The 25714-nt window shown below is 30.7% G+C and overlaps 3 protein-coding genes across 15 annotated transcripts in view; 2 read left to right on the forward strand and 1 right to left on the reverse strand.

The window, feature by feature from the left end:
* LOC144851195 (SH3 and multiple ankyrin repeat domains protein 2-like) overlaps positions 1–13435 on the forward strand; it is a 57478-nt gene extending 44043 nt beyond the window's left edge. For 7 of the 10 annotated variants that reach the window (XM_078708760.1, XM_078708752.1, XM_078708756.1 and 4 more), the window contains 7 exons: positions 4375–4460; positions 4552–4590; positions 5451–5572; positions 7463–7619; positions 7988–8035; positions 9095–10978; positions 11289–13435. In XM_078708760.1, coding sequence (XP_078564886.1) covers positions 4375–4460; positions 4552–4590; positions 5451–5572; positions 7463–7619; positions 7988–8035; positions 9095–10978; positions 11289–11518 — 2566 coding nt within the window. In that variant the 3' untranslated portion in view covers positions 11519–13435. The remainder of the gene's footprint in view (positions 1–4374; positions 4461–4551; positions 4591–5450; positions 5573–7462; positions 7620–7987; positions 8036–9094; positions 10979–11288) is intronic. The other 3 variants (XR_013614169.1, XM_078708754.1, XM_078708753.1) reach the window with 3 other exon arrangements.
* A 1428-nt stretch (positions 13436–14863) lies between these two features.
* On the reverse strand, positions 14864–24710 carry LOC144858861 (rab-like protein 2A). The gene is made up of 8 exons (XM_078714997.1): positions 24572–24710; positions 24125–24154; positions 23221–23300; positions 22432–22511; positions 20013–20124; positions 19488–19585; positions 18002–18085; positions 14864–17772 (listed from the first exon to the last, which is right to left on the reverse strand). Exons 1-8 carry the CDS (start codon positions 24682–24684, stop codon positions 17656–17658), a joined length of 714 nt encoding a protein of 237 aa, XP_078571123.1. The 5' UTR covers positions 24685–24710; the 3' UTR covers positions 14864–17655.
* An 805-nt stretch (positions 24711–25515) lies between these two features.
* Positions 25516–25714, forward strand: part of LOC144851296 (anoctamin-4-like) — a 29157-nt gene continuing 28958 nt past the window's right edge. For 3 of the 4 annotated variants that reach the window (XM_078708766.1, XM_078708767.1, XM_078708778.1), the window contains exon 1: positions 25517–25549. The gene's annotated coding sequence lies outside the window, so the exon portion shown is untranslated. Of the gene's footprint in view, positions 25550–25714 lie in introns of all 4 variants that reach the window. The other variant, XM_078708763.1, reaches the window with a different exon arrangement.

The following is a 25714-nucleotide window of genomic DNA, read 5'->3' on the forward strand; positions in this document are numbered from 1 at the left end:
AAAGTAGAGTGTTGTTGAAATAATTAATATGTAGATTAATTCTTGTTGTATCTAATCAATAAATGTGTATACTAGTATTACTACTGTTCTGATTTGTTTATACAGATTTTCAGAAAGACTCTAATGCCAATGCCAGGTTGAAAATAAAGACAATTTTTACGTTCACCTTGTTGTGGTCATGACAATAGAACAATTTATCTTATCTTATCTAAAAAATACAGTAGTTAGTTCAAAATTAACGTACATTTACAGAGTAAACCACTTTGTATCAAGTAAATAATTGCCTTGACCATTTAAATGAAAGAAATTCAAACAATTCCACTTGCAGACCCCAAGAAGCACATTTTAACTGCCCACTAGTGGACAGACATTTTAACATCCCATAGGGAGAATTTCTGCTGTCCAAAGTTAAACTTTTCATTGCTTGGAGAACTTATCTATTTATTGGAACATACATTTCTACAAATATTGATTGTCTTCTGTTTCTGGAAAGGTGTAAAGAACTTGACCTAAACGTGACCCCAATCTCATATTTAATATGTATGAAATATTATCCACCTTGATACTGAAGAAGGAGTTGACATTTCCTGTCTCTGATGGGACTTGTAAAATGTGTCGCCTCAGGCTTGAAATTGTTTGTCAGTTTTTGTGGTAAATTAACTCTTGTGTCTGCTTTTGATTGATGTTTTTATCTAAATTAAAAATGTACTTTTAATTATTAAATATGTTTTATTGTCTTGTTTTGTCCATTTGGCAGGTCCATGACAGTCTTCTTTCTCCATGCCTCTCTATTTAGTGCTTCTTCTTTTAGTTCCGAATATGTATTGTTATTTTTTAATCTATCAAGCATAGCTATCCTTTTTCTTCCTCTTCTTGTTTTACCTTCATATCTTCCTTCTATCACAATGTTATGTTTATTAGTATTTACAATTATCTTCATTCTGTTGCAAATGTTGTTTTATATTTAAAAAATTCATTCTGTACTCTTGTAGGTTCAATCAATGTGCTATTTTCAATTGTGTTCAGGTGTTATTATTCCTGGCAAGTTCAGTTTTTAGTTTCGATGGTCTGGTCTTTTTTACGTCTGCTTGCTTAGTCATCAAACTAAAATAGGTGTAACCCTGACTTTGGTGGGATCTGTTGGGAACACCAAACATGAATCATTCAGTAAATATTGTTTGATTGTTGATCATTTGCCTTTAAGGATATTCTGATGGCTGTTCTCTTTGTTTGTTACAATTCATACTGACTTAAATAATCAATGGATTGTAGACCACTGTTTCCTATGAGTTGTAGTTTAATGGCTATTGTTAAAAAAAGAAAGACTATAAAAGCTAATTGTATTGATTTTCAGTAAAAGTGCAGTAAGAGTTTTGTTGTTATAAAGCCACTGAAGCTACATGTTCAGTTGTAATAAACATATTTTTCCAACCAACAGATTGTTTGTGGGAAAAAAAAGATAATTAACAACAACTTTATGAAAAACATTAATTACGATGTAGTCGTACCTTGGCCTTCAAGTTCTTAGCTCATACTTATGTGAGAAGTAAAAATTATAAAAACAACTAAATTATAACAACTTCCTTTATTATATAAATTATAATATTGTATTGTAATATTTGAAATCACCATGGAAACATATTGTAACTAAAGGCCATTAAATTCCTTTTGTATAGAAGGAAGTAAAATGGAATAAAAATGCTATAAAAATGATAATTATTAGATTTTGTTTGAAAGAGTGGATGATGCAAGTGAATAAGCCACCCTGGAAAAGATTCAAATAAATGATTACGGCAATAATTATAAGCGATAACAATAATACCTTTCCAATAATAACATCCACATAGAATAAAGAATAGTATACCAGCATCATCAAACTACATCAGGTGATTAAAATACCTACAGGTGGCGTAGAACAAGACACCACCCAACGGTGACTCACAACTAGTCTTGTTTATCCATCTCACGCTTCCCGATAAATTCTATTTTAATATTCAATACAATTACTCTATTTTCCAGAATTTCATTGATTTCGTGGAATATTTTTTATAGCTTCCTCATCTCAAGCCGAGAGTGTAATTGGTAGATTTCTAAGTTACATATCTTTTGAATTTAATCTGGTAGTACTGTACATCATAGTGGTGGTATTTCATGTATTTCAGTTACTTGATATGCTTTCATTGATAAGTTCAGCTTTTAATGTCTGCCACTGCCAGCATAAGATTATATCTACCATAGTAGTTGTATCTCCTCATTTTTGCCTTATCATGGAATGAACTTACTTACTTGTTACTTGTTTCCATAGCTATCCTCATTATTGGGGACATTTCGCCTCCATTGACATTATGTTGACATAGCACAACAATGAAAGACATTAATTTTGATGAGAAGGTCATGGAACACTAATTAGTTTTAAAAAAAACAACTAAAAACCTGAGACCTGTAACCCTAGGTAGGGACCCTGACGGGTACTCTCCCTCCGGGTCAAAGGGATCCCGAAAGCCATCGGTGGGCAGGGGTGCTCATCTCCCTGTTCAGGACTATTCTTGATGATTACCCAGCCTATTTACATTTAAAATTAAACATCAAGACATATAAATTAATCAACTTACTTAGTAGTAAACTAAACGTTGTAATACGTTGAATTTGATTTGTTTTAAATGTTTGTCCATAGTAAAAAAGATCTACTACTTAGCCAGTATTATTTATTTTGTCCATTTTCTTTCTAAATCTGAAATTCGGGGAAATCAAGATCGATCGATCACACATTTTTACAAGTGTGTCAACTGTGCCAGAGTTCAAGTAGAGACCTAATATTTAATCATGATAAAATCATTTCATTTTTGAAAGATCACAAATGAGTATACTTAATGCAACAGAAACATACCTTGTTAATTCCACTTAGGCACGTATGTTGTGAAGGTATTAATTAATATTTATCTCTACATATAGCACACATGTTATGTTATATTGGTTAGTTAATATTTATCACTCTGCTTCTATTTATAGGAATGTCATCATTGCATTATACAGTAATGGTAGTTGATATCATATTCCAGTTTTGGGGATTTTAAGAAATCTACTAATTAATATTTATTAATTTTAAAGCCTATTTATAGCTTAATTAGAATGCTAGGATTTTGAAGTAAGGCAAACAGAGCAGAGTATTTGAAACCTTTTGTCATTTCTTTTAAATTGACATTTGGTTTGTTTTCATTTCAAGTAACAATACTATTGTCACTTAAAAATATTATTTTAGAAATTCATAAGTTTTGTTTAGTACTATCTAAACTATTTATTTATTTACAAATTCACAATTTGAATTATCTGAAGGTTTTTTTCTGACAGATGTAGTCTTGTCATTAGTATACCAGTTATTTTTATACCAGCATTATATAATCATATGTATTAAATATACATATTTATAGGCTACTTTTTGAAGCTTATAACACCAGTTTAGACTTAAGTATAGCTGTGAAATAAGATTGAGTATACTCCATAATATAACAATTTGTTTGATATACAGTAACCTATTTTGGTTTTAATGATGTTACTTTTTTTTACATGACTTAAATGGGCTTTATAATATAATAATTTGTTTGATAATCTATTTTGGTTTTAATGTTATTTTACATTGCTGTTCTTAAATGGGTTTTATTTAGATATAATTATGCAATGACGACTAGGTTATTACCCCATGTTTTCACAGACATTGTAAATGAGTTGTTAATTTAGAAGGACTTATGGTCCATTAGCATGTTTGCTTCAACCATTTTATTTCCTTCATGTTTCTACAAACCGCATTATAATTGAGTTTAAAAATAAACTGTACTCATTTTATTGTACTTATTTACCAATTTGTCTTTTATATTAATAAGGAAATTATGCAATAATGAAGTAAAAGTACATATCCCAAGTAAAATGATGTTTTTCGGCACAATTTTTTATTGTACTGAACAAAGGATGTGCGATTTTGTTCTACTTCTAATTATAATTAGCTAATTAAAGAGATAAATCCAACACTCTTGTAACATTGACAAACAATACATCTACCTGTCATGTTCACATTTTGTTCATTGCTGCATCGTATTTAGTTCAATGCCATACACATCGCAGGATTTGTCAGAAATCATAATGTATCTGTTTTTTTCTCTGAATTTATAACTCTATTTCGAGTTTGATAAGTTCAGCTATAGGTCATGTAAAATTTGATTAATTATTCATAGAATTGTCATATTCACAGATTAAACTTTGAGGTAATTGTTATCACACTTTCCCAATAGTGGTTATGACATTAGATACATAATTATGTCCACTGTTTAATAACTATATTAAATAAAAAAAAAAAAAAAAATTAAATATATTTTCTTTCAGTGGTGCAACGTATGAACACATTCTCAAGACTGTTACTATAAAACGAGGCAAGAAGGGATTTGGATTTGTTCTACGTGGCGCAAAGAGTAAGTACCCATCCTTTTTCAGAGTCTATCCACCTCAACAGCTAGATATCTCTTCAAGAGGACATTTTATTGTATAATTTTCTTTTTTCAGATCAATCTAAAAAAGCTACAGAGCATACTTATATAAACAGTAAGAAACATGTATTAGTTTAAGCACAGGTGATGGAGGATTTAATTGGATAATAAGGGGAACATGTTTACCCATGTTTTAAAAATAGTATATAACTATATATATACAATTACAACTTTGCAATGAGAGGATCGACCAAAAGTTGACAAAACCCGTCTTGTGGTCATTGAGGGCTCATGTTATGTCCTAGCATTTTAAAATAAAATTTGTGGTCATACTTGTAGACCCATGTTATATAGTGCATATTAAAATAAAAAGGTTATTAAATTTGCTTTCTAACATTATAGGAAATATTTACACACGCTTAGTTTTACATATTTTATGTATTTTTTAAATATTGTGCACTCAATTTTATAAGTCAGCTACTAACTAGATGGGCTTATTTAGAATAACAAAATTAAGATTATGATGATGCGATTATTACAGAATTTAATATCGTTAAAACAACTTACAACACTGTACCTTGGATGATATTTGAGGATTAATTATGAGCACTTAACTTATAACTTAACTAAAACTATTCATATATTTACTATTTCACATTATTAATCATTTACAAAGTTGGGAAGTTTTGCCCTACTCTGCCGTAAATTGCAAAAAACTCCCCTCAAGAATGTTTCTGCAAATGTTCTTAAATGTAATTCAAACTTCAAAAATTCAAAGCTTAAATAGCTACTTTGATTTTTATTCTTGAAAGAACCTAGATGCATAGTTACTTTATTAAAAAAGTACAGTAATTTAATTATTTGAATTACTAATAACTAATTAATCTAAAATATATCATGACAAACCGTATCTATCAACTGTGTGTACTACAAATAAATCTGATTTGACATTAATGATTGTTTGTTTGTTTTCAGGTAAACATGACATGGTATTCAAGCCAACATCAGAGAACCCAGCACTTCAGTATCTGGACTCAGTTGACCAGGGTAGTAACGCTGAAAAGGCTGGCCTAAAACCTGGCGACTTTCTTCTAGAGGTTTGTAATAATAATAATATAATAATACCACATTTATATAGCGCCCTTTTCATGAGTAATCATGCTCAAAGGCGCTTTACAAGCATTATTACCCCAGTATTTTTTTTGGGATCAAACACGTATGGAAACATACTCCCATAATGCAGACGGTAACCAGCGCAAAGTTGTGTGTAGATCTAACTGGGTACCCATTTATACACCTGGGTGGAGAGAGGCAACGTAAGTAAAGTATCTTGCCTACGGATACAAGCAATGCGGCGAGAGTTGGATTCGAACCTAGGTCTGACGATCGGTAGTCCAACGTCCAGCACACTGCGCCACACGCCCTTTGTCTACATTGTTACCATATTTGGAGTGGAGTTGTGGCTTGGTGGTTATGATGCTTGGCTACCACTCCAAGGGTCCTGGGTTCAAGTCCAAAAAATGACAACTCCACTCCCAATGGATCACCCTCATTAAAATATGGTTTAAAAAAAAAATTCCATGATCATTTTTTAGTTTAGTAATTAAATATTTACAGTCTGAAGCAATGCGGTAGCGAGAGGTTAAAAACAGACCAGGCAAAGATGCTTTAAATATAATTATTAATATAAAATATAACGATTTGTGCTGGGAAATTGGGGTGAGTGGTGAAAGTTGAAAATTTGAAAATGTCTACCTTATGCTGGCTATGGCCCTGGTTAAAAAGGACAGTTCATTGTCACTTGAGAGAATATTTAAGTTTATTCCATAATTGTTAACTGTTTATATATGTTTCACATGGGAATATTACAGGTCAAATACTATAATTAATTTATTTCTAAAGTGTGGTTTTGATACAAAAATACCATATTATCATCTGTTTTCATTTCCATCATTTAGGATATCCGACTTTTTATACAAACAATTCATTTTTTGTCACAAATAATATTTGACACACAAGTTTGCATACTATTAATCTACATATTTTTTTATATTATGTACCACAAAATTAACAAAATGATATTTGAGAAATAAGAAAATAATGTCTTCCTCCAACTGACAGTAATTCTACATGACTCAATGTAAACAAATGTAAATGAGTTTAATAATGACCACACCCTAAATGAGTAAACGCTCCGCATCTTTCATCATCCTCCTCACGTAATTAATAATAAAAGCATCAATGATTGCTCTTAAGAATAGACATTTCTTAGATTGCCTTTGCCATTATTGTTGACGTCATTTGGATTTACTTCGTTAAATGAAAAGTGGGCTAAATTAATTGCAATCTTAATTTGTATATATTTCCTATATCTGAAAAAAAGATATTTCAAATATATTGTTACCTCATATACAATACTGAAACATGTTTACCTTCTTTAGCACTAGTCATCATTCTTATATCATTATATTTGGGTGTGGATCTCAATATCATGTTTTCGTATCAAAGTACTATGTTATATCGTCCAATGAATTAGTGCCAACAGATCATGTGACTAGATTACTCAAGGATAAAGTTCGGTCATCTATAAAAGTAGATTACTGTATAAAACACAATCAGTTTAATTCAATTTGTCCTCCCTGTGCACCATTATTCTGATTCCAGTTTTAGACCAATGGCAATTTAGAACAAATCAGTTATATTTAATTTGAAATGTTTAATAATAGCAAACAAACAGAGCTGGATCAAAAAGTCTCCATATAATATACAGTAATAGAAATTAAATAAATTGATTCCAATATCTTAAACGTTAGTACTTGATTTTAGAGCATGTTAGATTTTGTTTTCTATGTCAGATGTATTTTAGTGTGTTTGTTCTGTGATATTTCCGAATACTTAATATGTTTTTCACTTTTTAATCTGAATACTTGATCAACTTGACTGGATAAATGTTTCATAAGATGATTTTTTTATCCTCCTTATCGTAGATTAACGGAGAAGATGTGCGTCAAGCAGAGCATCATCGAGTTGTTCAAATAGTCTCTAAGTGTCCAGACACTCTGGTGATTAAAGTAGTGACTGTGGAGAAGACTATCACTCCACGTACACCTAGCCTAGATTCGCATGGCTCGTACAAACGAAAAGGTGAGGCACTCTCCTGTACTTTGATGGCATATCAAATCTACCAATTTCTTTATTAATATAGTAATTAATTAAAGTATCTAATATAGTTTCACTCCTCCACCATTATTAAATCAATTATTACATTTACAAATTAATTAATTATGAAGATACAGTATATTTAATTTATTGGTGATATACATTATTTAATTAACACTATTATTATTATTAACAACTTTATATATGCACAGTTTAATCTTTCAATATTACTATTTTGTTGACATCTATGGAGCTCTAATGTATTATTATATTACTTATAAAACACTATAAATTTGCACATAACATAATTATTTCTTTGAATAATAAGAATTGTAACTTATTTTTTAAATTAGCCCCACCACCACCTTTGAGGTCAACCAATACCAGACTAAGTTTATATGGTAATTTAATTAGTTCCTAGAAGCTTTCTCACACTTGCTTTTCTTCAATTTAAAGCCTACACTTTCAATTTATTATCATGTTTGCAGTATAGTGCTATAAATTCGATTCATGTCTAAATTATTCAGTTGTGACACAATTAAAGATTTTCAGCGTCCTGAGTGGATTGAATATAGTAGTGCTTGAAATAATGTGCTGTGTTTTTACTAAAGAGTACTTATGTTACTGATAAATAATGTGACATCATAGATCAATGGTTTCATTTCCCTTGTGTGAGTTAAATGGTGTTTGTTATAACACCAAGTGTGGATATACACATGCTTTGAATTTAATGGGTTATTGCTATTGTTACTAATATCAAGGAATTCTTATGCTTAAAATAAATTCTTATGGTTATTGGGTAGATAAAGGTTTTCCATCAACTAAACAAATTTAACTTCATAAAATATCTTTAGATTTTCTAGACTATTCATATTAGATTGTCTAATACTTTCATGTAACAACTAAACTAGTTCCATCTAAAGTCTTAACACAAAAATAATGTATGTCTATCATAAATCTTATATAATTTGCCAAATTTGTTTTCCAATATTTATTGTCTTATGGATTGTTTGCCTTATTTCCACTAATGGTCAGTGGCGTAATTGCTATGAGCGCTCACTGGCTAAACCCAGAGGCCCCGAAGCTTATGGGACCTTTGAGCAGTGCCCAGAGGAAAAACAGGCATTAAAATAAAAAGTTAAAAACGTCTGAGGTCTCCAGCATTGGAGGGCCACTTGGTTCTTAAACCAGGGGCCTCAGGCATCTGCGTTACGTCACTGCTAATGGTACTTTGATCACCATTGTTTTTTATTAAAAAAATTTATGAATGTTTGAAATCACAAAATGTTAGCTAACTATGTTGACAATTTACTCTTTTTTAGTTAATAATCTTCATTTATAAGCATTAAGCTGTTGTATGTTATTTCAATTTTCCTTTTTTTTTGAGTTACTATCTTTTCATGGATCTTGTTATAAATAGTCTTCTAGTTTTTAAATATCTTTTTAAATTTGTCTTTTAGATGATGACAGTATTTCAATTGCAAGTGATGCATCATCAACCAGTAGTCAAGGCAGTAATAAGATTGCATCAATAAGATCACGGCCTACATCAAAGAGAGTGTCTTCTCAGCACCTCGATCAGATTTTGCAAAGACAAGGCAGCAAAACATCAATAGTGTCAACATCTTCAAATCCTAACAAACCAGTCATTCCTGCTACTCCTATATTCCGTTACGGAACAATGGGAAGAAATCCTAAAGGCACCGGTGATCCAACAGACAATACGTTACCTAGGAGGTCGTCAAATTGTGGCAGTGATTCTGCTCATTCATCTTTGAGGTCGTCTCCGGCTTCCTCGTACTCTCTAGCAACTGATTCCTCATGTCAAAGTAGTACTGATAGTGGCGTGCCTATGAAAATGGAAAGAAGCGTGTCGGAGCATTTTAGTCAATCGCAGCCATACGCCATTCCTCACAAACCTCAACAAGCATTGAATACACGATCAAAATCAATGATCAGTTTGGACACAGCAGCACCTCCAGTTACACCGGAACCAAAACCGAAGAAATCAACGCCAAGTCCATCTCCTGCAAGAGCTCTTGCTCTGCGTGAACAGAAGAAGCGTAATGGTCAAACACCAGCAAACCCACCTCCACAATTTAATCCTAAAACGCCCCCTGTCAAATCGAAAGTTTCTCATGGAGCACCTCCCGCTCCTCCACCACCTCCTCCGATTGAACCTCCTCAAAATAATAATACAATACAAGCAAAACAAAGTAATAGATTAACCCAAGAAATCAATTCGAATGGTGGTATGCCTGTAAGGCGAAAGAGCGAACCTCGAGAGCCAAACACATTTGCGGCTTCGATAGCACGTGCTGCAGAGAAAAGGAAGGAACAGGATAGTTTAGAACAAGGTGGTGATCCTCAACAGTCGCATGCTATGCAGATCGCATTAGCCGCCCGACAACGAAATATGAATCAAAATAATCAATCACCGCGAGTTGGCGCACCCCCACCTACAGGTTTACAAGCCGAGATCTTACAAAGGAAAGCTAAGTTTAACGCGAACGTACAAAGTAACGAAACGATTGAGCAAAAAATTCAAAAACGTCAGCGAGAGAACAATGCACAAAGACCTAAATCAACTCATGATGCTTTGTTGGAAGCCATTGCTAAAAGAAAGTCGAGGCTTGATCAAAAAGAAATGGAAGCCACCAGTAATGAAAGTCAAAGCAGACAAAATAGTTTTGAATTGTGGAATGATCCTCCTCCGCAAACAACAAAACCAGTTAAAATTCCTCCAACTGTTGCTCCGAAAAGAAACCCAAACACAAAACTTTCTCAAAGTGATGGTTTACTCGAAAGGAATTCAACTCCACAATCAAACAAAAATGGGTTTAGTAATACAAACTTTAAAACCAGTACACCTAAGCAAAATGGTTTAGATAGTACAGACTCAAGGAGTCAATCTCCTGTAGTTCAACCCAAACAATTTAATGGCACTCACAAAGGCAAAACTATTGATCAGTCTCAAAATAATTTCTCATCAATTTTAACTCGCTTCCAGAATAGTAGTCCAAATGGAACACTTAACCCAAATTTAGGCGTACCACCTCCACCAAGCAATAGTGAAAACATTAATCAAATGGTGTTGGAAATTGTGCCGCCACCACCAGCTATGGATATCAACAACAGACCTCAAAGGATCAGTCGTGATCATGCATTTGACACAGCTAGTGTTATCTCTTCAATGTCTTCTGTGTCAACTTTGTCAAACTTATCCAATGAACCATGGGATTCATTCCAGCCAATTGGAGAGCAAGATGATAAAATGGCGACCATTCGTTCAAATGCGGGATCTAATAAAATCAGTAACGGACTTGTATCAAACTCATTCCAAGGTTTGTGAACTTCTTAATTCTGTCTCTATACAACCCCTCCCTATCCAAAGTATTCTAAAGCTCTGTCTACATTATCAAACTTTATGTGACAAAAAATGGGATGTGCCCATATATGGACATGATGATGTCATATCACTACCATATTTAAGCATATCACTACCATATTTGGGCACAGTTTGATATTGTAGACAGAGCTTAAGGGCCAAATTATTTTATTTTTACTTTCCAATACATTGTGATAATTATAATATATCTATTATTTGGAGTTATTATTCAGTGAATAATATTCAACTTCATTTTATTTTTACAGCTTCAACTTCTTTCAACGACAAAGAACTGAGTGAATGGCAGCCAGAGGATGTTGCTGATTGGCTAGTTAGTCTTAAACTCGGAGAATATCGTGATAGCTTTTTGGAAAATGAAATCTCAGGCGAACACCTTATGGCACTTTCAAAAGACGACTTTAGCGAACTTGGAGTTACACGTATTGGCCATCGATTAACAATTGAAAAAAATCTCAGGAAGATTAGAAGTACATGATGCTCGTTAGCGAAAAGTTGTAAAATGTGAGCGTTTCTGGAATGTTTATCTAGGATATAGTTCAGATATCCAATTATGGTGTTTCTATACTAGTCTGACTGAAGTATACTAAGTTACAAATTACACAGCAAGACAATGACACCAAAATGCAAGATTTTAAATGGATTATATTTAACAGCATTCAAGATAGAGAGTGTCTTTCTCTGCATCTTCTTTCATCTTTATCATCAATTGTGACTATTTGGAAAATGGAAAATACACTGAACATACAATTTGACTTTTTTTTATCTGCAATATGATTGGTCACAAGTTGAACCATTATTATTACCTAACAGACTGCCAAAATATTTGCGATATTTCTCAACAAACCATTGTGCAAAATAGTTTATAAACTGATAGTAAACATGAGGATAATATACCAATCACAATAGCATGCAGAGAACCGAATGTGATGGACGTTTTAACTGTTCAGCCTGTTTATTCATACTACATAAAACATGGTTTTATTTCTCTAGACTTTTTGCACAAAATCTATTGCTGAAGAGGATAGATATGAATAGACATATACTTTATATGTAAATATGAATAAATGTAAATTAAATAAGTTCATAATTTGGATATATTGAAGATTTACATAGAATTATATGAATTGTGTTTACTTTTGTTGTTTTACTATGTTACATCCAGCATTTTTAATTTAGGTGAAATGTGTTTTAAGAATGGAAGGTTTGTGTGTGGGTGTATTCCTCTTGTTTCATTTTGTATCATATTTCCTATTATATTTTTGCAGTATTTTAAAAAAGAATAGAATTATTTTTGCGCGCTTTCTAATTTCTCCTTATTTAGATTTTTGATACCAAAGCTTAGATATTTATGATCAGGATGTTGCACAGAGGAGGAGATATTTTAACAGATTTTTCCATATTTATGATAAATTATATATAGATGGCGCATTTTCAATTATTTCAAATTTGGACAAAAAGATGTTCAAATAATGTAGTTTATTTATTAACAGCCCAGTTTAAAATTGTTGGAACACTTTTGGTAAAACTTGTCGGAGTATGATGAGATTATAGAATAGAAAATACTTTATTTCTCAATCATTCATGGAAAGTTTAATTATTTAACATTTACCACAATTCAGCTTCAGTGTACAAATATTTGTTATTTTGGTGAGTTTGTACATTATTAACCATCCTAGTGTAAATTGTGACAGAGAGTCAGTCAAATTGTACAGAAATGTGCTGCTTAAATAAAAATAATAATAATAATAAAATTAATAATAATAATTTGATTTTAATACAATCGATATACACCTTGTTTTGAAAATGTTGTGATTTTAATGATAGCAACTTTTGTTTATATATATAAATACATTATATAGCTTTATTAGAGCAAAATATTAGCAAATACAGAAGGTACAGAATGATAAATAGTATTTATTGAAGTTTATTGTTTATTTGCTTATTTTTTATATTGAAAATTTATTGATTATTATTTTTTAGTGATGATACTGTACTTTAAATATTTTATTATTAGCCTTTCTTTTTTGTTGATATTTATCACATGTCATTTTACAATTTATTTTTGTTTATATTTTCCTTGTAAAATAATTAATGTTATTTTAAACTCTAGACAATTAGAGAAAACTTTAATAATTTCATCTAATTATTGATTTATATTTTGATATTCCAGTACAGGGTATCACAAATGACACCTGGAAATTCACTAATATTTGCATATGCAAACTGCCTAATTAGCATAATTACATGTTGTGTGGCTCTGTCTTCTGTCTCACCTTAGTCGATGCATACAGAATCAGTTTATTTTAGTGTGTTTGTAAATAATGTATGTTCGAATGGTTTTATAATATATAAGATGGTTCTTGATAAAGATTAAAGTGTATCGGCAAATGAATTCTGTCATTTATTTCTTTCTTGTCACGGTTGATTGCATTTGGCCTATCATCTCACTTAAAACATCATACAGTTCAAGTAAGAATCAATGTCATAAGGCATTTAATAAAAATGCAGATTGTCATAAAATTACTTGACATACTATTCTCATCATCAGAACTGAAATCAACGCCTAGTGCATTTATATACCTACTACACAGATATATTTAAATGAGGCAATAATTAACATAATAATGAACGAGGTAAGCGGACAACATAACAATCATTGCAAGCGTCTTATAATACAGTTCATGCATGAAAAATAGAAACAATAATTTTTTATGATCTGTTATGACACTGCAAGAATTGGCTTTAACTGAACAATAAAAGAACTGTACTGTAGAGAATGAGTCACTTTTTAAAATATTGTAAGTAGCAGAAAATGGCAGGCCTAATTAGGTTAAGATCGACAAAAAGACGCACAATCGTTACGTTGAGTTCAATTCCAGCGCGCTCCAGCGGTTAAACGAAACAAAAGATCTGACCAATCACAGTGTCGGAAACTTTCATCTAACACACTTTCTTTTAAGCTCACGGCGGCGGAAAGCAGCAGACGACCTATATATGTAGGCCTACAGCAATCGTGATTAATTCTGGATTTACAAAGCACAACGAAAAGGTAAAATCATATTATACTGACACAATATATGCTATAGGTAATGTTCAATATTTAAGAATAGTCGAATGTAAATAATTAGTGATACAGTATTAGGAAGTGTTAGCCTCGTGGTGATTCTAGCTAGTATAGGTAGACTAGAGAAGACGGGGTTGGAAGCTAAGTCATGCTATTGCTTCCCAGCCCTGATCGTACCACAGGGCTAGGCCTAGCCAGTTAAGAGACAACTTTGAATGTATTTAGAAAAATATTTGTATTTTTATATTATGTATTTAGATAACCGAAAGGTTGGTACAGGTGTCACTCTGAATAATATTGCAAAATCTATATAAATATAATTAAGAAGTCAAATTATTCACTTTAGATGAATGTCTTCTTCTCTGTGTTCTTGAACAAAATATACTCACTTTGCAATTAGTAGGGACTTCTTATAGAACCATCTTCTACTTGTGAAGATTTTCTCTTGATCATAATAGGTATGTTTTGAGACTGTCATGTGACCTGATGACACAGTGCCTATATCCTATAGGTAGTTCATGTACAGTTTGCATTGTACATGATCAAGGCTGTAGCGAGAGGTTAAAAACAGACGAGGCAAAGATGCTTTAAATATCATTATTTATATAAAATGTGACAATCTGTGCAGGGGAATTGGGTGGTGAAAATTGAAAATTTCAGGCAGGACAAGCACCTCGTCTGCCTCATGCTGGCTACGGCCCTGAAACAGAAGAAGAAACAGACAATGTCTTTAAAACAAACAAGTTTATTTTCATCATCATCTTGGTTACAATTAACAGTAAACCAATTTCTTTGGCTCCTATTTACAATACAATTATTATGCTCAGTCTGAATCAGTCTTTACATCCAAGATGTGCATTGATTGTAAGCATAGAGATAGCATAGTTCACTATCTAAATGTTGTAATTGATACATAAGCATAAACATTAAAAACAAATTCAGAGGCAAGTTTCTATTTAAGCGCACAGCAATATTACAGAAAAATAATCCATGGTTTCCTAGACTTTTCAGAGTATGGTACCAACATTTGAGTTCAAGGGGATTTAATACAGGCCATCTGAGTTTGAACTAACTCTGCTCTAATTCAAAGCTAGTAACCTATCCCACTGTTACTATTGACCATTATCCCAGTAATTTACTATTAAAGCACAGGGATGATTTATTATAAATGAAGTTAAACAAATTTTATATTTGACACCAATTTATTATGGTGAGTTTAAGCAAATGGCAAATAAACACAGCAGCACAAAATACATTTTGATACATTTGCTTAGAAAGCAACAGAGAAACTAAAGTAACACATAAAATATAGAAAATATAAAAACAAAAATATTTCATTTGATATATTATTAACTTAAAATTTGAAAAAACATAAATTTCATCATAATCAGAAAAATAAATTAATAGTAACATGTTATAACAGGTTATATAATATTATATATAATATAATATAATATACTCCTGTTTAAAGCCTACATTATCAACCTTTATGTGAAAAGAGAATGTGATGTGCCCATATATGGATATGGATATATATTTGGGCATATCACTACCATATTTGGGCACATCACACTTTTTTTGTGAAACTAATTTGATAATCTAAAGCTATCAGAAATCAAGGCTCAAAAGCATGGACATCAGCTACTGCTTATGAGATAGTTAACATGGTACCGTACCAATAAAGTACACACAATTTAAAGCAATACTATACCCAACTACATTATTAATCAATATTTTTGATTGAACTATTATTTATAAGAATGGAGCGCAACAACTGTGTAACATTTTGCATAGTGTACCAAAATATTTACTATTAACAATAAGTCTAGGGGCTTAAATACACCACATGAAAACTTAAAAAAATTAATCACATTTAATCAATATATTATTATAAATTCTTTATTTACTTTGCCAGTACTATATTTTACTTTACATGTGTTGTAACTCTTTCAACTCCACTCCATAAGCCTCAAATGAGACTTCGTTTATAAGCACGATAAATTATAAGTTTATCCATCCTGTAATTGGCGAGTTACTCGCTGTTGGATGTGTATAAAATATAAAATACTTTTCTGTTTATTTTACATTTCTGTGTATGTGTAGCATGGTATAAAATGTAGCAAACAGAATAGGAATATGGTAACTCTTATGCTATATATAACAATTCCAGTACACCTGATACTAAAGCTCTGTCTACACTATCAAGCTAGTTTGACAAAAAAAGTGGAATGTGCCCAAATTATGGTAGTGATATACCCAAATATGGTAGTGATATGACATCATCCTGTCTATATATAGGCACATCACATTTTTTCATCATTTCATATTTGTCACATGATAGCGTAGACCTGATACTTATTTTTACCATATCATTAATTTCCAATACTTTGCATTAAACAAGAACACATAGCAAATCAATACTGGAATGCTTAAAGTACTTGGACGGCGGTTCCCTTCTATGAGGGCGCACTTTGCATTAATAAGGGCTTTCCAGTGTATAGGAATTCTAAATGGAATTAGTCTATATTGTATCATCTTTTACTAGATTGTTAATTTTAGTTTGATTTGATTTCATTCTATTACTAAAGTAAATTATACCAAACTACCTACAAATTTTATTTTTGAAATAAAAGAACTACTGTATAATCAAGGTACTGTATAATAATAATAATTAATTAGTATTATTAAATACCTAAACATTTTCCATTTAAATAGAGAGTTAGGCTGAATTACTGTATAATCAAGGTATAGTCATAAAATTAAGTTACTTAAATTGAATTTGTGAGCAATTAGATTTAAACTTAAATTTAAAGCTTCAAGAGTACCAAGTTTACATCAAGGTATTTTTCCAATGAATGTATAGGAAGGTTAAAGGTCAATTACAGCGCTTCACCTCACCCAAGAGTCAAATTGGTACATCCTACATATAGTTAAAGTGCAAAATAGATTTGGCTGCACTTTTTGTTGGGTCAATTATCCCAATTGGATGGGAACTTCAAGTTCTAACCATATTATATTCTTAATTTTAAATATTGAGTAAATTATTTAAAAAATGATGTACTGTACTGTCATTAATATAATTAAAATTATTAATAACAATTATAAGGTTCACTAATTATCTTTTCGGAGAATCAAAACTTGACCATTTCTGGTCAAATTGATAAATCTAATCTTTCTTTACACAAATAATCTTGTCATACAAGACCCCTACCACATATATTGCATCTTGTAATATTACCAACTGTGTGTGGACAAAAATGCGAGACATAGCAAGACCCAAGACATAAGTTTCCTTAGTTTAGAAATTGCTTAACAAACCCCCTCCCCTGCCCAAAATAAAACAACCAAACTAATGATAGAGTGAATGGATACCTTAGCCCTTCACTTTGAAGTAGAGAAATACAAGGCAAATCGTCCATCTGTAATATATATACATACACCACAGATAAAGCACTCAGCTCAGGCTTCCCAGAATGGTTAAGATAAATTGGTGGTACATCTTACATCTTCAACTAATAAATTCTTAATAAAAACTGCTACATTTTCCGTCATGATTTGCTTGTTGCAACATTTGTTTCATCTTCGTCATCCTTTTCGTCTTTATCCTCAGAATTTGGTGCCGTTTCTAAACCACTATCTGGTGAAACTTTCATATCTTCAAAATACTATTGAGAAAAATATATTAAATTATGTGAAGGTGTGAAGTTGGATTACTGATCGAATCCAACTCTGGCCGCAATGCTTGTATCCTTGGGCAAGATACTTTACTTGCATTTTCCTCTCTCCACCCAGGTGTATAAAATGGGTAGATCAAGATACAACTTTGCGCTGATTACTAGCTGCATTATTTAATATGGGAGTACGTGTCTGTATGTAGTTTATTAAAATCTTTACCTCTAATTCTCGCATGACTTCATCCATAAAATCTGTTGAGTTATTTTTGTATTCAACTGCTTGTTTTATGGCCTCTCTAAATAACTAGAAAATAAATATTTTCATTTATTGTGTTATTAAGAAAAGATAGATGTTTTGTACATTATATAATTGTCATTCATACTAGAAAAAGAACAGATTATATTTAGAACTTAACCCAGGGTGTGACTGTTAACAACAAGGCTTCATTACAAGTACAAACACTTAATATAATGTATTATACTAATAATTAACCTCACCTCCTATCCCCCACATAATGTATTATACTAATAATTAACCTCACCTCCTATCCCCCACCCCTTTTTAGATGTTATCTAGATTAACATAAATTGTTATGTGTACCAAAGATATTTTCAATATTGTTTAATAAAATAATGTATTGTACTAAAATCATTGACAATGAAATTCAATAACAAAACCTTATTGTTAGGTTGATTTTTTATGAAACAAATTATAATGTTTCCATGGCAAATATTATTAGCTTTTTATTAAACATTGCTCTACTCAACCAATTTAAAATAAGGTATTCAAATGATATTGCAACATTTTTTCAAATCTATATTTATTAAAGTAGTGATGTCTATTGATATTCTGCTTTGACTGTAGTTTCTCTGTAAGAACTATATTTTTGTAAAGCTGTCTACACTATCAAACTAGTTTGACAAAAAAGTGTGATGTGCCCAAATATGGTAGTGATATGCCCAAATATGGTAGTGATATGATATCATCATGTCCATATATGGGCACTTCACATTTTTTTGTCACATAAAGTTTGAGACAGAGCTTTATGTGTGTACCATGAAAAATAAAATTACCTTGGTTGATTGAGGTGTATGTATTACTAATCATTTTTTAAAGGTACACTATGCAAATTAATATAGCAAAATATATATTGTGTATAACATAGATATTCTTTAGCTAATCAAGTATTGATTTTGAATACAAGTATTGCCTTCAAATTGCAATGTTCTTGGTATCTTTTCATTTTATCTGTACTAAAGGGAGATCATTCGTTGATTATTCATTATAAAATGTTTACTACAGTATTGCATACATCTATCAAAATGACCAGAATTTCCCTGCAAATATTTTAATTTGAAAACTGCCCTATGGGTAGGTATCTTTCCTAATAAAGTAATATATACTTATAATCCCAGGGTTTTTACATCCTAGTTCTTAGTAGCAGACTGTTTCTTATAATAATTCCCTTTTTATGCATTTGTTGCTTTTGTATTTTACCCCTTGTTGCCGTACTGTTTATATTTTTTCCATTTTATCATATTTTTAATGTTTTATAATTAATATATACATGTGACAAGCAAGACAATTTTCGAGCCAGAGTCCTTGACAGAATTAAATAATTGAATTTAATTCGAAAGTGTATTTTCTATCTTTGAATAAAGATGAAGTATTTACTGTCTGCTAATGTACACATAATAGTACTTACTTTAACTACATTCGTTCCATCTGACGCTGATACGAAGTAGAATGGTAAATTAAATTTCTTTGGAAAATTAAAGGCTTTCTGTGTTACTTTATAATCAACTGTAAAAAGACAAAATTGCAAGTTTATAAAATTGCTCATATTGATTATAACATATTTTATAACAAAAGGTAATACAATTTAAAAGAATATATGAATATAAAGTAGATTTAAAAAAAAATAACACACATTTAGAAAGATACACAAACAAGATACTGTAATACATTAGTGTTTAAGCAGTGCACTCATAATGGATTTAATATGTTGATGACAGTAAAACAATTATAAAAATATCAGCAATAATTTGTTAAGTACAGCTGATGACAACCTTGTTTAAATGATATTGCCATGGTTACTAACTATTAGTACAATTTGTAATTCACATTAAGTGGGATTACATGCAACATTATAATTTTGTGTCAACATCAATGTTGATATGTTAAATGTTTCTATCTCATTAGTACTTGGTTGTATATCTAACTAACTTACCATCTATCTTATTAGCTGCACATAAGCATGGTATATTTGGTCTGTATTCCCTTAGTTCTTTGTACCACGTAGGTAGGTTTTTATAAGTCACTTTTCTAGTAACATCAAATACCTGTGAAAAGAAACAGTGAAAATATGGTTACATTATAAAATATATTTTAGAAGAATTAAATCACTCTTTTGTTCATTAAATATGTGCTACAGTATTTTGGTTAAATTAAGTGCCTACTGTATGTTAGCTAACAAATTTAAAACCATTTATATTTTAAAGAAAATAATAAAATACACAAATGCCATACTTGTACATTACTGTATACAATGTACATTATTAAATATGTGCTAAAGTATTTTAGTTAAATTAAGTAAGGCCCAAATTACAAGTACCTATGTTAGCTACTGTAACAAATTTAAGAAAATTAGTAAATAATAAAATACACAAATGTCATACTTGTACATTATACTGTGTCTTAAACATATAAGAGAATTATTATGGTGGAAAAATCAAATTAGTTTGATGTCTGAATATTATAGTATAGATTTTTATAAATATAGAGCAGCAGTTAATCATAAGGGACAGTGGCTAGTTAGTGTCTGACACAGTCTTGTACTAGACGCATTGTGAAATATCTATCCTAGAATATTGATTGAAAGCAAAGAATCAATAGACAGCTCTTCAGTAACTGTAAATTACCATCAAAACAGACAATTGTACATTTAAAATTACTTCACTCTATCAATACTAATTAATATATATAATATGTGGTTATTATTATATTTCTCAGGGAAAAATTTCATTTTAAAATTTTGTTTAGCAAAATTGCTGATTTTTTAGTCGAGAAACATAGTTTGGCAAATTGTATTTTTTGCTACACAATTTTAGAAATGTGTAGCAGTCAGGTTGTTTTGTATAGCTTTTTGCGATCACACTGACAAAATTATTTCCTGCATTTTTATCAAAAGTGGGCCATATACAAAATGTGAGAATGGGAAACGTATGTACAATTTTTGGTAGCATTTAGATGGAGAGTGAATAATTTCAAATTACTGTAGAAAGATTTATAAATCTTTCCACAGGCATTCTTATTTTCATCCCAGAAATGAAAATATTGTGTTATTGTTTTAATAAGCAAGTGCTTTATTATAATTGGTAGTCAATTATTAATAACCAAATATTGTATGCCTTTATTCTATGTACAATAGATGAGAATTGAGTGACGGCAAATGAGACTAAAAGTAGCACACACACTAATTACAGCAGCACAAGAACTTGCTACATAATATGAATGACACTCTAGTAAATTGTTCAATTATATTCAGTATACACAATATTACTCTAAAGCAATTGTGGGAATGTAAACAAAATTATTCATCATGCACTAAGGAAATGTATTGTATAAAGAGCAATTACTTAGAATGATCTTTGGACATAGTTTAAGTAGCAATAAACCTTTCACATACAGCAGAATAAATGGCAGAATTAATGGCAGAGTTGCACATATAAACCAAGTTGTTCTTGTATTAAAATAAGAGTAATGTAGACTTTTTTCGCAAATAAAACAGATCTATTTTATTTTTATCAAGATATAAATTACATTTAATGATGTTTGTTATTTGTTTAGCTTTATACTAGATTTTAGTGTCTATGTATAATTAATCTGTCCTTCCTACACACTGCTATTTTAACATTTACATTATTATAATTATCTATTAGCATTAGAGATGTTCTTAATATAATTTGTTCTTCTTCAATACATTATCATATTCCCTAATGAATGTGGCTTTCATTTATTTTTAGTTATTATTACTAAAACTATTACTACATGTATTGCAAAAAATATATACTTTGGTAAAAAATTAATATATTATTATTAATGCTATGACTGAATAGTCTTATGCTTGTTCCTACTTCTTAATTTAAGACAGATTTTAAAAGGTAAATTCCATTGTTATTGCAATCCAAGTATAAGCACACACCACTTAAATTTCGCCAAAGTTCATATCTAACCCCATGGGACTATACTCTGTTCATAATTACATATTATTTAATATCATACGGTAATTATTTTCAATTTCAGTATGACAATATCAACTTAAATATCAATATTTGATTGACGGCAAAATTGATCTGTATTTTTGTTGGAACAAATTACTTCTTTGTTGACAATTTGTTCACCTTAACATTGAGTAGTCTGAAGGTGTCAAGTAATGAAATACAGTTCATTTATTTACATTATTGTTTCTATCAAAAATATATAAATTTCAAATATTACCTAAAAAACAAAGGCTTGGATTTATGTGTGTGTAACACTGAAGCACTAAAAACAGTGTTAAATAAATTGAACAAACTTGAGAATATGCCTCGATTTAGTCCTAGTGAGGTACACGTAAATTATACCAAAGAATTTTATTGGAAACTTACAAGAATACAGGAATGTGCTTGGTGATAATATGAAGGATGCATCTTACTAAATCGTTCTTGACCTGCTGTATCCCAAAAATCTAAAAAAAATATGAAAATAAGAATATTACTATAAACAAAAGAACCTAGTACATCTTTCAAGACAAGTAGGGGTTACCCCAGTGTACTACAGTACTACAGCCACTGATCATAACTGTGCTTTCTGTGAGAACAGTCTTTGACTGAAGAGGATACCAAGTATGAATAAATAACAAATTCAAAAAAGTTACATTTAAAACATCATTTAAATAGAAGAAACACTTTATGAATAAATTCAACATGATAAGTAGCCAAATTACTTTCAGCCTTTTCATTGTCACTTCTCTCAGGTCTTCAATGATATAATAGGTATTATCAAGGATTTATAGCATAGATGTTATGCACTGTAAAATGTATTGTGATGTTGAAATGATCTTTGAAATTCTTCTATTTTCTTCATATATTTTATTAAATAATATGACACATTTTTTTTATTAAATAACCGAACTGTCTGATCAATGATGTATTTTTAAATATTTTTATCATTACTTTTTATAATATAATTTATATATATAATTTTTTATGTTTAAATTTGAACTTTTTGATGTCAGTTTCATATTATTATATTGTATTTGTAATATTGTAATTTTATTGTAAAATCGATGGTCTTTTTATACATAAATGTTAACTTTTTGATGTGATTTTTATATGTAATATTGTAATTTTCTTGTTCAAAAATAAAGATACCATGATATACATTGTATTACTCACCTACAGTAACTTCTTTTCCATTAATTTTAGTATTGTAAGTAAAAAGTGTAAGAGCAAAGGTTGATAGCTGTTGAGGTTGACTGTAAACACATTAAGGATTTCAATATACATGATGAGATTATTAAATATCATTCCATTGTATACAAAGTACACTGTTGTAGATTATTATCTAAAATATCTAAAAATGAGAAAGATTATCTACTGTACCATTATTACTATGATGATGATAATAATGATGATCTGGAGCTTGAAAATTGTAATATTGCAATTTTATTATTTTATTGCAATTTTTATATCTTTATAGTTAGTGTTTTTTGGTTGAATTTTTATGATATGTATTTGTGTACTGTTTCGTATTGTATTGTCGAGGGCCCCAATGATCAGCTTTGTTTGATGGGCTACTCCATGAAACATGATTCAATAAAAACAATATATCAGATTCATCATTATTAAGCTTGGAATATCAGTTTAATTAAGTTATTTTTTAATATTGTTTTTTGATGTTATCTTGTCTTATATGTATTTTCTTTTTTTCTATTTTTACTGCGTCCAACTTAATGATATATTGTACTAGGCCCAACCACTCACCTTTTCAGTTAATACGGATTGGACCCCATTGGAAATAAGTTTACTTTTTATTTGTCGACTTAATGGGTTATCCTGGTATTCTTTTTGTACATTGTATATTTTAACTTTTGTGTATGAATATCGAATAAAATCAATCAATCAATCAAGCTCTGTCTACACTATCAAACTAATTTGACAAAAAAAAAGTGTGATGTGTCCAAATATGGGCACATCAGGTTTTTTTGTCACATAAAGTTTGATAGTTGTAGACAAGGCTTATTTACAGTACAGTAGTTTCATAATTTTATAAATTAGTTAACATTTAATAAAAGGATACTATCCATCCATTAGAAAACGCTCCACTAACCTGAAAAAAAATTATATGTTTAAAAAAATAGTTGACCTTATTTTAGGTTAATTCGAATACAAATGGTAGATTCTCTCAATTCACTAGAAAAAAATCTAGAAAATTGGTCTTTTTTTTGCTTTATAATATTAATATAAATAGGAGAATACGGTTGGTTGAGTCTGGACAGCAAATTTATATTTTAGGCTTTATCAATTCAACAAAAGCAAACTAATCCGTATCTATGGACGCCGCCACGGTTTGACAGAGATCGTGTCATCTGACAGAAATATTGTAGGCCTACACAACACAGTCGTCGTACGTACGGGGCTCTGTCGTCCCCGATCAACTCAGACAGTCAGGCTTAGATTTTGTAGACAACCTGAGCTACTATTTACCTATTTATTAGCAAAACAGAAGTTTGTGTTCAACACTTACTTGGATTTTCCAACAGCAGAATCGCCAAGACAAATGATCTTAACGGAATTCTCCCTAGATTTTGCATCTTTTTCCGGAATAGCGGAACTCAGGCCTGTGTTGTTTTCCGCCATGATTTTACCGCAAAACTATGCGAGTGCGTTTTTCCGTAGTAATTGGTGGCGCACTTTGGAAGTATGGCACGTAGTTCACGCAAAAATATGATACCAGTGAATGCATTGATATTCTTTCAAATATCGGGTCCATAGTAAGTAAAATTACGTATAAATAAAAAAAACATTTTTGACTAATATTTTCACTTGAATTAAGTCTACACATCAGACCATATAGATTTTCTTTATAATGTATAAAAAAAAATTCTATTCATATATTCATATACATGCCAATTAGGTACATATTAGGCTAATGGTCTGATAATTTTGTCACGATGTGAGACATTTGATTTTCGTATCTATGTACTTAAAGCATGAATAACCCATATATATATATTTTAATTTACAGAGAACCGTTACGCTGGATAGGTATCTCATTATCATTAATTCATCTAGTGATATAAAAATACAAAACATAGATATATATTGACTACGCCCTCTCGGTCTTGAGATAAGTACAGAGAAAAATGAATGACAAAATGGCATCATATATCATATTATAACGTTGTGTCTGAGTCCGTTATCATAACATTTCAACAAGCACGTTAGTTATTTTCCCGCAACGTTTTCTCATGGTTTTGGTCTGCTCCCGCTGGATTTGCCGCTCTTAAAGAGTTTTCGAAATAAATCGATTAATTCAGCGTGTTGTCAAATAACAGCTGAAAATAACAAAAAAGCACATCGCATAATAATGGATTGATTCGCATGGTATATTCCACATGGAAGTATGCAAATTAGAATGTGGCACGTGGTTTAGCTCTCGACTGTTGGACGTTCATTCAACATAACAGCGACATGGAAGTTGCAGGATCTGATTGATCAGTGTGTAAGCAAGTATTTATATTTAATAATCTGTATACTAAAATAGGAAACATAATTATACGACTTGGTCCTCCATGTTAAATATAGGCCTATTACATTTGAGCACCACGGGCACAGAACAAATTCTAAACCGCCCAGCAATATACTAGACTGAAAATGTATGAATTAA

This window comes from Antedon bifida, chromosome 1 (assembly GCF_963402885.1).
Source record: "Antedon bifida chromosome 1, ecAntBifi1.1, whole genome shotgun sequence".
Classification (NCBI taxonomy): domain Eukaryota; kingdom Metazoa; phylum Echinodermata; class Crinoidea; order Comatulida; family Antedonidae; genus Antedon; species Antedon bifida.